We start from the raw sequence: 11,643 nt of genomic DNA on the forward strand, positions 1-11,643 counted from the left end.
ATATTTTAAAAAGGTGAAATCTAGGTTCTTAAATTTTATTAGGAAGTTTGCTGAATATTGATTGGTTTGTTTAACTTTTAAAATATATTTTAAGTAATTGAGTTGAATTTGGTACTGTTAGTTTGGTTGGCCCTGAGTATGTCCTGAAATATGAAATTTGTATTGTTATAAATAGGATCTTCCTATACAAAATAGATGTTATTTTTGTAAATATCAGAACTTTAAAGTTCTGTAAATAACACATCTTATTTCATTGGGATTTAAAATGTTATCTGGTATCATTTTGCATAGGTGTGTATTAATGTTTGTCTGACATTTACATAGATTCTTTGTTCTATTTACAATGACTAATTCTCTTAGACATCATTAGATATTTTCTTACTCTGTTTATTTTTTATTTTTAAAAAATATTTTTATTGATTTCATAGAGGAAGGGAGAAGGAGAGATAGAAACATCAATGGTGAGAGAGAATCATTGATTGGCTGCCTCCTGCACACCCCCTACTGGGGATCAAGCCTGCAACCCAGGCATGTGCCCTGACGGGAATCGAACCGTGACCCCCTGGTTCATAGATAGATGTTTACCCACGGAGCCACCACGGCCGGCTCTGACTCTGTTTAGATATGTGTGCCGTAAACATGTCGATGGGAGCTGGCAGACGTTCTCTGTAAAGAGCCAGAGAGAAAGTCTTTTCGTCTTTGTTTGCCACATGCTATTGATCTCAGCCACTGGACTCTTGTCACAGCAGGAGAACAGCTATGACTATAAGCAGGCAGGTGGGGTTAGGCTGCAGGCCTGGCTTGCTGGCCCGCAGTTCAGATATTGATGAGATGGTGAAGGGACATTGGAGCCTAGAGCCCTGAGTCTCACACTTACTCATAGCTGTGCTCCTCCTCCCTTAGTTAGGGAGTCCACTGAATTGTAGCTCAGACCTTCGCCAGCTGAAAGGTTATTCCCTGCATTGCTTGGCAATTTGATTCAAAGGACTGGAGTATCGATCTTCGCTGAACTCCAGTCATCTTACAGGCGAAACTTATCGTGTCTTAAAAGGAAAGGTGTACTCCACTTGATACAGTATTAACTTCATCGAGGTGTATGTTTACGTTACCCTAGAAATATTTCCCGTGGGTTTCTAGAATGGCAGCATTAAGCATTATATTTTTGCATCTAGAAATATTTTGAGATACTGTATTTTATTTAAGTAAATAGAGTGTGAAAAATTTGTTTCAGTTTTTTTCAGGGGAAGAAATTTATGGAGCTCTTTTGTATTTTACATTATTTAGCATATGCTGTGGCATTGGCACCCAGAACTGGTGTTTGACAAAATATGATAATTGTTTCCTTTGTTTATTGGAATTTAATTCAAGTTATTTACATATGAAAAGCCTAAATGCTTTCATTCTCTTTAAAAAAATGGAAGATAAAGTTTTTCTCTCTTCAAATGAGGATTATCAGAGTTAAGACTAAGGGTAATGTTTTTAAAATTACTGTTTTTTGCTTTTAAGAAAACTTGCAAGTTATCTCGATCTGAAAACAATCACGTTGGTAAATATTTGGCTAATGCAATTGAAATTATTTTTTATGTATTTCCATTTCTTTCTCTCTTTTTTTCAGTTTTATCTGAAAGTTTAAATATATTTAGGGTTTTCACTCAGTGGCCATTAACGTTTCTCCCTGTCTCTTGTCGAATTGATGTAGGTCATAATGATCACGGTTATCAGCAACCGTCGTATCCTGAGCAAGGCTACGATAGGCCTTACGAGGATTCCTCACAACATTACTACGAAGGAGGTATCGCTATACCTTCACACGCGCACACACACGCCCTCCCACAGGACCCGCAGCCTTGCCCAGGCCTCCCGTGCACAGCTCCCGCAGAGCAGTAGCTGCTGCCTGTCCGGAGCGTTACAGGGCGCCCAGGCCCCCGAGCCACCTCCGTGCAGATCCTCACAATGTGTAACCGCGACCCACTGTTTCTAACGACAGTGAAAGGACTGAAACGGTTACAAGTAGTCGCTCCCCCAGTGGAAGTTTTCTCCCTGCACACAAAGCCAGCTCTCCAGTGTCGTGTGTGTCCCACATGTATGGTCTCCCCACCAGTGTAGTGCCGTAGGAAGCAGCTTGCTGACCTCGTGTAGCTAGCGTGTGCTCTCGTAGTGTCTTTAATTTTGTCTTTTTATTTTATTTAGCTTAGTCATGATCTATGACTGTGATGTTCCAGTCAGTGTCATGCTCGTATGGCAGAGGCGCTGGAATGCTGCAGTTGAACCTTGCAAATTGGCTTTAACTGCAGTGTGTTTGGCCGAAACCCTTCTGTTTGGTTTGAGTTTTTTCTTTGTTTTGTTAACTTTAAGAGATCAGTATGGCGTTTTATTTTGTTCTTGTGTTGTTGGCTCTGCATCTGGGAGGAAAGAGCTCGTCTAGCCCACTTCTCAGCCTCCCCTCTTCTCCCCTCCCTGCAGGAGGCTCGCAGTACGGCCAGCAGCAGGAGGCCTACCAGGGCCCGCCGCCCCCGCAGGGCTACGCGCCGCCGCAGCAGCAGTACCCGGGCCAGCAGGGCTACGCCGGCCAGCAGCAGGCCTACGGTGAGCTGCCTCCGCGCTCAGCTCCAGAGCATGGGTGCTTGCCATTTCTGAAAAGTCACCATTCTGCCTCAGCCTAGCGGTGTCCAGATAAAGTGCTCTCGGATAAACTGCTAATCTATTTAAAAAGAAACAAACTAGAGATGATTCAGTTCCCACAGGCATGCCCTGGAGCCATGCACAGGGCAAGACACAGGGACCCGGACCCACTGTGCTCACGGCCACCGCCAGCTCTGCACGGGCCTGGACACCCGATGGCGTGGTTGTTCACTGCCCTTGTCTGCATAGTCCAGTGAGCAAGTCTGTTTCTACAACTGGTGGCTGTTGTAACTGCTCTTAATTTTTGGAGGACCCGCCAGACTGCTTTCCAGAGCGCTGTACCGGTTCCCAGCAGCAGGGAGGGAGGGTCCCTCTCTCCACAGCCTCGCCACCGCGGGTATCGCTTGCCTTGTTGGTAACAGCCCTCCAGCAGGCAGGAGGTGGTATCTCATTGTAGTTTTGATTTGCATTTTCCTGGTGGCTAGTGGATCATGCATCATAGAAATGTACACTTGAAACCTATATGATCCTGTTAACTAATGTCACTCCAATAAGTGTAATGAAAAAAACTAGTGACCGTGACTGTGGAAGGTAATGCTGATTTTTAAAGTGCAGATGCGGTCTGCTCAGAATGCATACAGACGTGCTCTCTCATTCGCTCCCGGCGGCACCCACCTCCACAGGGCGCAGTGGCTGCCGCTGTGTGTCCTGCGAGGCAGCTGATGGCGGCCTGTGAGGAACTGGGCTCGATACGGAGTGGCAGTGACGAGGAGCCGAGACCTCAGCCTTCAGTCTCAGGCGACTGTAACAGTGTTGGAAATAGGAGACGACAGTTTCAGGGAAAGCAGTAGCTGTTGTTAATTTGACATCATCTAGCTAATGTGGCCTCTTTCTTACATCAGTGATGTCTTCTTTTCGTTGATGGATGTAAGCGCTGCTGTCACTGCCGCACCTCCACTGTGACAGCAGACCTAGGAGCCAGGGTCGCTGGCAGCCCTCTGGCTGCCTTCAGATGGCACTGAAGCTCAGGCAGGTGTCGGGAGGCAGGCGTTTCCCCAACATGCCAAGTTCTGGTCTCTCCGGTTCACACGTGACTTTAGAATGTCCCAGGGATTTCCTGGTTTTACAGAGAGACGTTCTTACTCTTCTCAAATGGAAACATTGAATGGCCATTGAGTATTTGTACTTTGAATAAATAGAGTGTTCTGGCTTTACTATATTTGCATGAAACAAATACGTAGCTAAATCAGATACATGTATTGATTTAAGAGCAATAATTGTTTTCAATGGGAAGAGAGGGTAAAGAAAGTTAAATGTTTTTGGTTCAAGTAGCTAACCACGGTTTTGTTAGATGTCAGGAACCCTAAAGAAGTTCCCATTTTGCTTATCCAGAGATTTCAGTTATCAGACTTTCTTCTAATAGAAAATTTAGAGTTTTAGTAAGTGAATGTATAGCGACATAAGTAAAATAATAGGCTGATGTCATTTATTTAAGCCTGAAAATGTATTGTTCTCTTTGGCACTTTCCTCTGCAATTGATGTTCTCATGGCAGGTGTTGAAAGGCTGTGGTAGAAACATGTGTAAGTACCAGACCTTTTTAGCTTCTGCTTTAGAAAGCATGCTTTGCAACAGATAATGGTAGAGTTTACGAAATAGACTTATTTGTTTGGTCAGCCTAATTAGTCCCTTGTCATCTTTGACATTTGAAATCATGCATTTTTGTGGGTTAGGTGTTAAAGGTGGTGGGCACACAGAGTATGATATTGGAGTCAGGCTTCCCACATGCAGCTTGTAGCCTCCTAGCCTTCTTTACTTGGCTGGGAACGCTGTGACAGTGAGCGCGTCAGAGCAGAGCAGAGCTCTCCTTTGGTGATTGCCAATATAAATCCAGATTCTGCATGTAAGATCATTCCTTTTGATTCTCCTGGTTATTGCACGTACACATTAGAGCTATACAGCTGTAAATATCACGATTCCCAAACTGTTCAGAAACTGTTCCAGTATTTTAGTTTGAATCTGCTTCTCGCCTTTTCTTTTATCTCTTGCTTATACTGGTTAACTTTCTCATAAAACAGGTGCTTTTATGAGCACTTCGAACACATCCAGGTGAACATTCTTAGCCTAGAATGAACTGCCTTCCGACTCCTGAATCTCTTACTCATCTTGACATGCACATTTTTAACGGCTGATGCAGAACACAATAGTTACCCTAAATCAAAGCCCCTGGTACGGAGTGGCATCCTTAAATGGCTTTCACTCTTATTATAACCTTTGGAATTTATTTCAAAAAGCATTTGAGAAAATCAAGATCCCAAACTACCCTTTTCAGCTTAGATATAAAGTACAGCCCCTTGTTCTAAACGCTTCTGGAGTTCTGTTCACCTGTGCTCTTGTTTATGCTGATTATTTTGCAGGTCCTTCCCAGGGCGGGCCAGGCCCTCAGTATCCGAACTACCCGCAGGGTCAAGGGCAGCAGTACGGGGGGTACAGGCCGACGCAGCCCGGACCACCTCAGCCCCCGCAGCAGAGGCCTTACGGATACGACCAGGTGGGTTGCTGGCCAGCGTGTGACCGCCTCATTGCTGCGCGTCCTTGATTAGTTAAACATTTTTACTTGAAGCTCATTTTTCCTTCTCCTGTTCATAACACATGAGTTGACCAACAAAACCCACTTTCTTTTAACTCTATTTCCTAGACTGCTGGACAGGGGACGGAATACCGCTGACATGGAACAGCCTTCTAGGCGCCAGCGTTCGTTCAGCTTCTCCTTCCCCTTCCCATTCTCACTGCTCTCCCACCACACTCTTAACACCCATGGTCTCCCTCCTGTTCACGTTCCTGCTTCCTGCCTGCCCCTGCCTCCGTCCCTGCACGTGTCCCTGGTCTCAGGGCACGATGAGCTGTCTTCCCTGTTGCCTCTCCTCCCGTCAGGTGGGTAGAGGCGTGGCTCTCACCGTCAGCCGCTCTCCTGGGCCGGCGTCCGTCCGTAGGTCCCTCCTCCCCGCAGGGAGCTGCTCGGCCGCCGTCTGTGCCGGGCTGACTTTGTGAACCGTCTCAGACAGACTCCGAATTACAATAGCGAGGGCTTGTGATGCCGGCCGCTTCTTGAGGTGGAGTTCAGGTTCGCTAGTGACTCTGGTCAGGACCATCGGGCTGTTCCCCACGTCCGCCCTGGAGCAGGCGCTGTTGGCGGGTCTGGGTTTCAGGGCTGCTGGGGGGTGAGGAACAGCTCGCACGGCGCCCGTCAGAAACGGAGGCGGGAGCCTTCCTCCCTCCCTCCTGCTCCGGCCCTTGGCTGACACTTCCCGCTGAAGTGATGGAGCAGAGGCCAGGAGGCTGCACTGAGGGCGAGGGCGGAGGCTGCACTGAGGGCGAGGGCGGAGGCTGGCACTGAGGGCGAGGGCGGAGGCTGCACTGAGGGCGAGGGCGGAGGCTGGCACTGAGGGCGAGGGCGGAGGCTGGCACTGAGGGCGAGGACGGAGGCTGCACTGAGGGTGAGGGCGGAGGCTGGCACTGAGGGCGAGGGCGGAGGCTGCACTGAGGGTGAGGGCGAAGGCTGGCACTGAGGGCGAGGGCGGAGGCTGCACTGAGGGTGAGGGCGGAGGCTGGCACTGAGGGCGAGGGTGGAGGCTGGCACTGAGGGCGAGGACGGAGGCTGCACTGAGGGTGAGGGCGGAGGCTGGCACTGAGGGCGAGGGTGGAGGCTGGCACTGAGGGCGAGGACGGAGGCTGCACTGAGGGCGAGGGCGGAGGCTGCACTGAGGAAGGACACTAGAGTCACCCTTCCCCTCACCTGTGTTCCAGGATGAGCGTTGGCTAAATGTTGCTGAACATTACGTAAAGTACATTGGTGTTCTAAGTACTTGAATTCTGTTCAGAGTACAATAATCCACTAGATAGCTAGTGGCGTGGGACAGCTGTTCAAGTAAGTCCGCGTCTGTGGAAATGTAAACTTTTGGGGTACGAGGTCCTATGGGGCTCAGGCATTTCAACTCTAGATACTTTGTTGGTTTAAGTAGTTACTGGGAGTTGGAGGGGAATTTAAGCAGGGGAAGCGAGCAGCTGATTATGTTCTTTCCAGTGAGTTCTGTTTTTGGAAAACAGGTGCTTTTATGAGCACTTTAAACAAATCTAAGAAGTTTTTGTTGAAATACTAGTACATACTTTCTGGTATGTTTCTCTTTTTTTTTTTTTTTTTTTTTTACCTTTTTTCTTCTGTTTTACTTTCTCTCTAAAATCTAAACTCGGCAGTTGTATCCTGGACTCACCTGCCGGCCTGGGGGACGTGGCCGCATCACCTGCTGGATGTCTGTACTCTTTCTCGCCGGTCAGCCACCTGGCTTCCAAGTCCACTTTGCTAAACGCAGCAAAACAAATCAAACTTCCCTGGATTTTATGCACCGGCTGCCTCTCTGAGGCTTGGCCTCGGGGAAAGGCCACGTCTTCAGAAGGCTTTTTCCTTGACTTCCAGATCCCTCTCACGCTTGCACTTGTCCCACGTATCTTCGCTGTTAATTCTTAATAGTAATGATAAGCTCAATAGTCACACGGTTGTCCCCCTGGCATCACATTTGTCTCTCAAATAGATGACACCAGAATTTAGATCCAGAACTTCTCCCTCGTCCAAATCTGTCCAGCAGAATTCACCACACATTGAAACTTCCACTGTGTGATAGGTACTGTTCTGTGGTCAGGGGCTCTGAAATTCATTTGCAAGTGAATGTAATATCAGAAGAAATTACAGAGGTGCTATGTACCGAAATACTAGCAATTTTTGTTATAAATGCAATAGCTTTTATCGTATGGCAATGTTAAGATTTATTGGTGATTTTCTTGCCCAACTATTATCTAATTGTATTTTAAAATTTATCTTTTAGGGACAGTATGGAAATTACCAGCAGTGAAAGTTCTCACATTCCCGTGGCCAGCGCCTGCCAGCAGCCACACCCACGCAGCCCCGTGGACCCTCCGGGAAGAGCCCCTTCCATTGCACCCCGTTTTTGGAGAAGCCTTGGGCTCAGGGGCTGTGTCACCAGTTGGCGGCCGTGTGGCTTAGTTGCGTAAAAGCCTTTAGTAGCTCAAAAATACTCTTTAATTCCCCATTTCTACTCTAGATGGCAACATTGGACAGAAAATAGGCCGCAACCAATTGCAGTGGTTCCGGGACTGTTTCAGATGGACTGTTACAGGCTGGGGGTGCGAGCAGCTTTGTATGTTTTGCAGGTTAAGGGAATTTAATACTTTTCCACAGACGCTTTTGTAAGGGGGAGGGAAATGTACACTTTCTACAGTTAGCAATATTTTGTATATTATGTTTATTTCATGTGGTGAACATGCCGGCGGTACACTACGCGTGGGGCAGAGTCCGCAGTCCTGCTCCTGAGGGCGGGGCGTGTGGGCGCTTCATCGTGTCGGTCTCAGTGCTGAGGCTGCAGGTCCCAGAGGGAAGGCCGGCCTGCCCGCCCGCCGTGCGTGTCCTCGAGGAAGTCGGACCCCTTACCTGCTAGCTAATCAAGGGATGCAGTTTTGAGTAAAAAGACGTTTTTTAAAGCTTTCCAGTTTTGTGGATTAAAACCTTTTTATAAAGATCACTTATAATACAGTTTTAAAATGTGAGGTAATAAGAATTCATGTGGGACCTGAAGAATCTTGGTAATAGTTTCAAGTAAATGGAATGGAATCCTCTCCTAAACCAGCAGTGAGTGGGAGTGGAGTGTTAGTTACCTTGTCAATCAGGGAAGTTAGTGAAAGCAAAGCATTTTATAAACGAGATCAGAGAAGGGTCAGTATTGATTCGGTCATTTTAACATCAGGTCAGTTGGTTTATATACTAGAATAGTTCAGGAGACTTACAAACCTTTATTTCAGCTTTTTTAAACTGGAAATAATACCATTTATAAAGGGACACTTGATTTTCCCCTTTCTTGTGTTGGTTAATATAACACAGAAAGGTGTGTAGGAAAGTGCTTGCTGGTGAGGCTGGTTAGGATCTGGATCGGAAGCATAGAGGGTGCGTCTAGCTCACGTTGCCCGCTCGCCTGGCATAGTTAGCAGATGGAGACGCCGGTGCCTGGTTGTTGAGCTCAGTGCAGGGATATCGCATTAGGCAGGAGTCACGCATCGAGAGGTTTATAACCAGTTATTTCAGCAAATCTGAACGCATCCAGCCCAAAGGTAAGTTGCTATTTCCATCACTGTTGCCCGTGCCCAGGGAACAAGATGTATTCTTTACCACGGAATTGGGTTTCCCACTTCCAACGGGAAGCGAAACGCAGGGAGTGCCGTTCATTTGACTGAAGCGGAACCTACTGTGCCGCACACTGTAGTCGGAGAAGGGACGCCAGTGTCTCCGAGTACGGGAGTGCGTGTGGGTTCAGGTCGGGCAGGTCTCATTCTCAGCGAGGTCAGTAGGAAGTGGACATCGAGTCCGAGCGAGACGGCGCGGACGGCCTGACGGGTTGGGATGCGCGCGGTTCTGTGCCGGGTTCCACCACTGTGTACTTGGTTGCTATTTAAAACTGTACCAGCTCTAACGGAGGAATAAATTATTTGTGATTTTAATTTTCTCATTTGTTTCTTTAAATTAGATCTCTCTGACTGTTGTTTTGTCTGGAGACTCTGCTGTGGGTATTTTATAGAAGTGCGTCCAGTAGAAGCGGACTAGATTTGTATTCTAGGACTTGATCAAAATTCTCTTGCCATGCCCAAGTTAATTAGAATTAACTGTTCAGTAATCAGCATGTTGTGTGGGCTGTTTGTTACAGAATGCTTTCTCTGAAAATGAAGTCCATGAGGCTATCATCAGGATGACTGAATGAGATAAATGAGTTGAGGAGGCAAAATTGTACTAACCCAACCTGGTGTAGATACGTTATCGCATCTGAAGGAAGCTCAACTGACATTAAGAAATAATTTGTCTTGCCAGCCCATCTTCTGTTGTCTTATTCTCCTTTTAATGGAAACTAAAATTGCAATTTTAATAAGCAGAATTTCCTCCAGGACTTTCTTCCTGGAGACTAGTGCATTTGCAAGCTTTAATTGTTTTATAACAGTCTTATTCCGTAGAAGTTTTTAATTGGCGGTGACAAAAATTACCTTACTCCTTGGGTGCCTGGGCGGAAGAGCTGTACCAGTAGCTTTCTACCACATTTGACATTCCCGTACAGACAATACATTTTAAAACTGAAATTTGTATTTTATCAAAATGTGCATTATTATAATGAAGAGATTATTAGAACAGCCCATAACATTCCAGAAGCAAAATATCACTAAGAAATGCAGGGTGATTATTGATCAACATTTAAAAATACTTCACTGTGTTAGTGTAGTTGTTTGAGAATACGTTAGTATTTTTTTGTAGAATTGTGGTGACACATTGTTTGTGGTTTTGTTTTTAATTTCTTAATGGGAGTTTCAAAGAAAAAGCTAAGTGGAGAGAATGGTATAATGAGCCCATGTGCCAGTAACCCGACTTACCCACTTAGCAACTCTTGGCCAGTCTTGTGCTGCCTCTTCACCGACCCACCGATTGAAGAACACACTGTGTCCTTTAGTTATTTCTGTAAGTATCTTTAAAAGACAAGGACTCTTATAAAACACCTTGGTACTTAAGGACTCTTCCTGTGTCTGAAATTTTGTATTTTCAGTGTTCACACTGAATTAGAAACCATCTCAAAAATTGTATGAATCACCGTCTTTTCTTTCAATTTAAAGTCTTCATAGTTAAGACATTAGCAAAAATAGATAATACAGAAAGCGAACATTCTCCGTCATTTCATATCTCAAAGGTAATTACATTTCTTTCAAATTCATTTTACACATAGGAGCCAACATATATTATTGCTTTGTCTTTTAAAATAAAAACAGCATTATACTATCCATACTACTTCGCAACTTCCTTTTTTTTTAAAGTTAGAAATATCTTGAATGTTCTTTATTCCTGTATTGTTGTTCCTAATTTTTTTACTGCTGCAAAAACAAAGCTTTCCTAAGCTACCCGGGTAGGGTTTATTTTTCTTTACTTACTTATTTCATTTGGTATGCTTGTTGCAGTATTTCTGTATGATACATTTCTGTTGTGTTAGGAGTAGCGCTATATACATTTTTAAGCGTTCCTCTAGAACAGTGGTTCTCAACCTTCCTAATGCCTCGACCCTTTAATACAGTTCCTCATGTTGTGGTGACCCCCAACCATAAAATTATTTTCGTTGCTAATTCATAACTATAATTTTGCTACTGTTATGAATCATAATGTAAATACCTGATATGCAGGATGTATTTTCATTGTTACAAATTGAACATAATTAAAGCATAGTGATTAATCACAAAAACAATATGTAATTATATATGCATTTTCCGATGGTCTTAGGCGACCCCTGTGAAAGGGTCATTCAACCCCCAAAGGGGTGGCGACCCACAGGTTGAGAACCGCTGCTCTGAAAGCTACATCCTTGCCAACACCGTCGGGTTAGTCCTGTTAGTTTTTCAGCTCTTGGAGGCTTTAAAAAACGCTATTTCGGAATTTCATTTGAATTACATTTGGTTTATTTGTAAGTTTGAGCATCTTTTCAAATGCTTAATGACACTTTATTATTTTTTGCCCTGAAATACATTCAGTTTTTCTATTGGAATGTTTATTGTCTAGGAGAGAGGGGAGACAATAGAAGCACAATACACAAATACACATATAGTTACATGGGGTTTTCTCTGTATATGCATCAATCCCTTACCTCTTCTGTGTATTGCACATCTCTTTAGTCTGTTCATTATTTTTTAACTTTGGCTGTAATGTTTATCACTGTGTTAAAGTTTTAAGATTTTATGGAGCCAATTTCTTGTTGCAACCTCCCTAGTTGCAAATTTATAAAAATATTTCCATATTTGCTTATACTTAAAAAAAAATTATTGTACATGGTATGATTTAGAGCACTAACTTTTTCCCTAAATGGATAGAGATGTTTCATAGCATTTATTGAATAAACCAGTGATTAGGGATGCCACCTTATTTATTTAAAACATCA

The 11,643-nt window shown here is 44.7% G+C and overlaps 1 protein-coding gene across 2 annotated transcripts in view; it reads left to right on the forward strand.

Moving 5' to 3' along the window:
• SS18 (SS18 subunit of BAF chromatin remodeling complex) overlaps window positions 1–9,182 on the forward strand; it is a 36,697-nt gene extending 27,515 nt beyond the window's left edge. The window contains exons 8-11 of one of the 2 annotated variants that reach the window (XM_081096763.1): window positions 1,700–1,792; window positions 2,464–2,586; window positions 5,038–5,171; window positions 7,501–9,182. In XM_081096763.1, coding sequence (XP_080952889.1) covers window positions 1,700–1,792; window positions 2,464–2,586; window positions 5,038–5,171; window positions 7,501–7,527 — 377 coding nt within the window. In that variant the 3' untranslated portion in view covers window positions 7,528–9,182. The remainder of the gene's footprint in view (window positions 1–1,699; window positions 1,793–2,463; window positions 2,587–5,037; window positions 5,172–7,500) is intronic. The other variant, XM_081096764.1, reaches the window with a different exon arrangement.
• The last annotated feature ends 2,461 nt before the right edge of the window (window positions 9,183–11,643 follow it).

This window comes from Myotis nattereri (assembly GCF_964212035.1).
Source record: "Myotis nattereri genome assembly, chromosome: 8".
NCBI classification, from domain to species: Eukaryota; Metazoa; Chordata; class Mammalia; order Chiroptera; family Vespertilionidae; genus Myotis; species Myotis nattereri.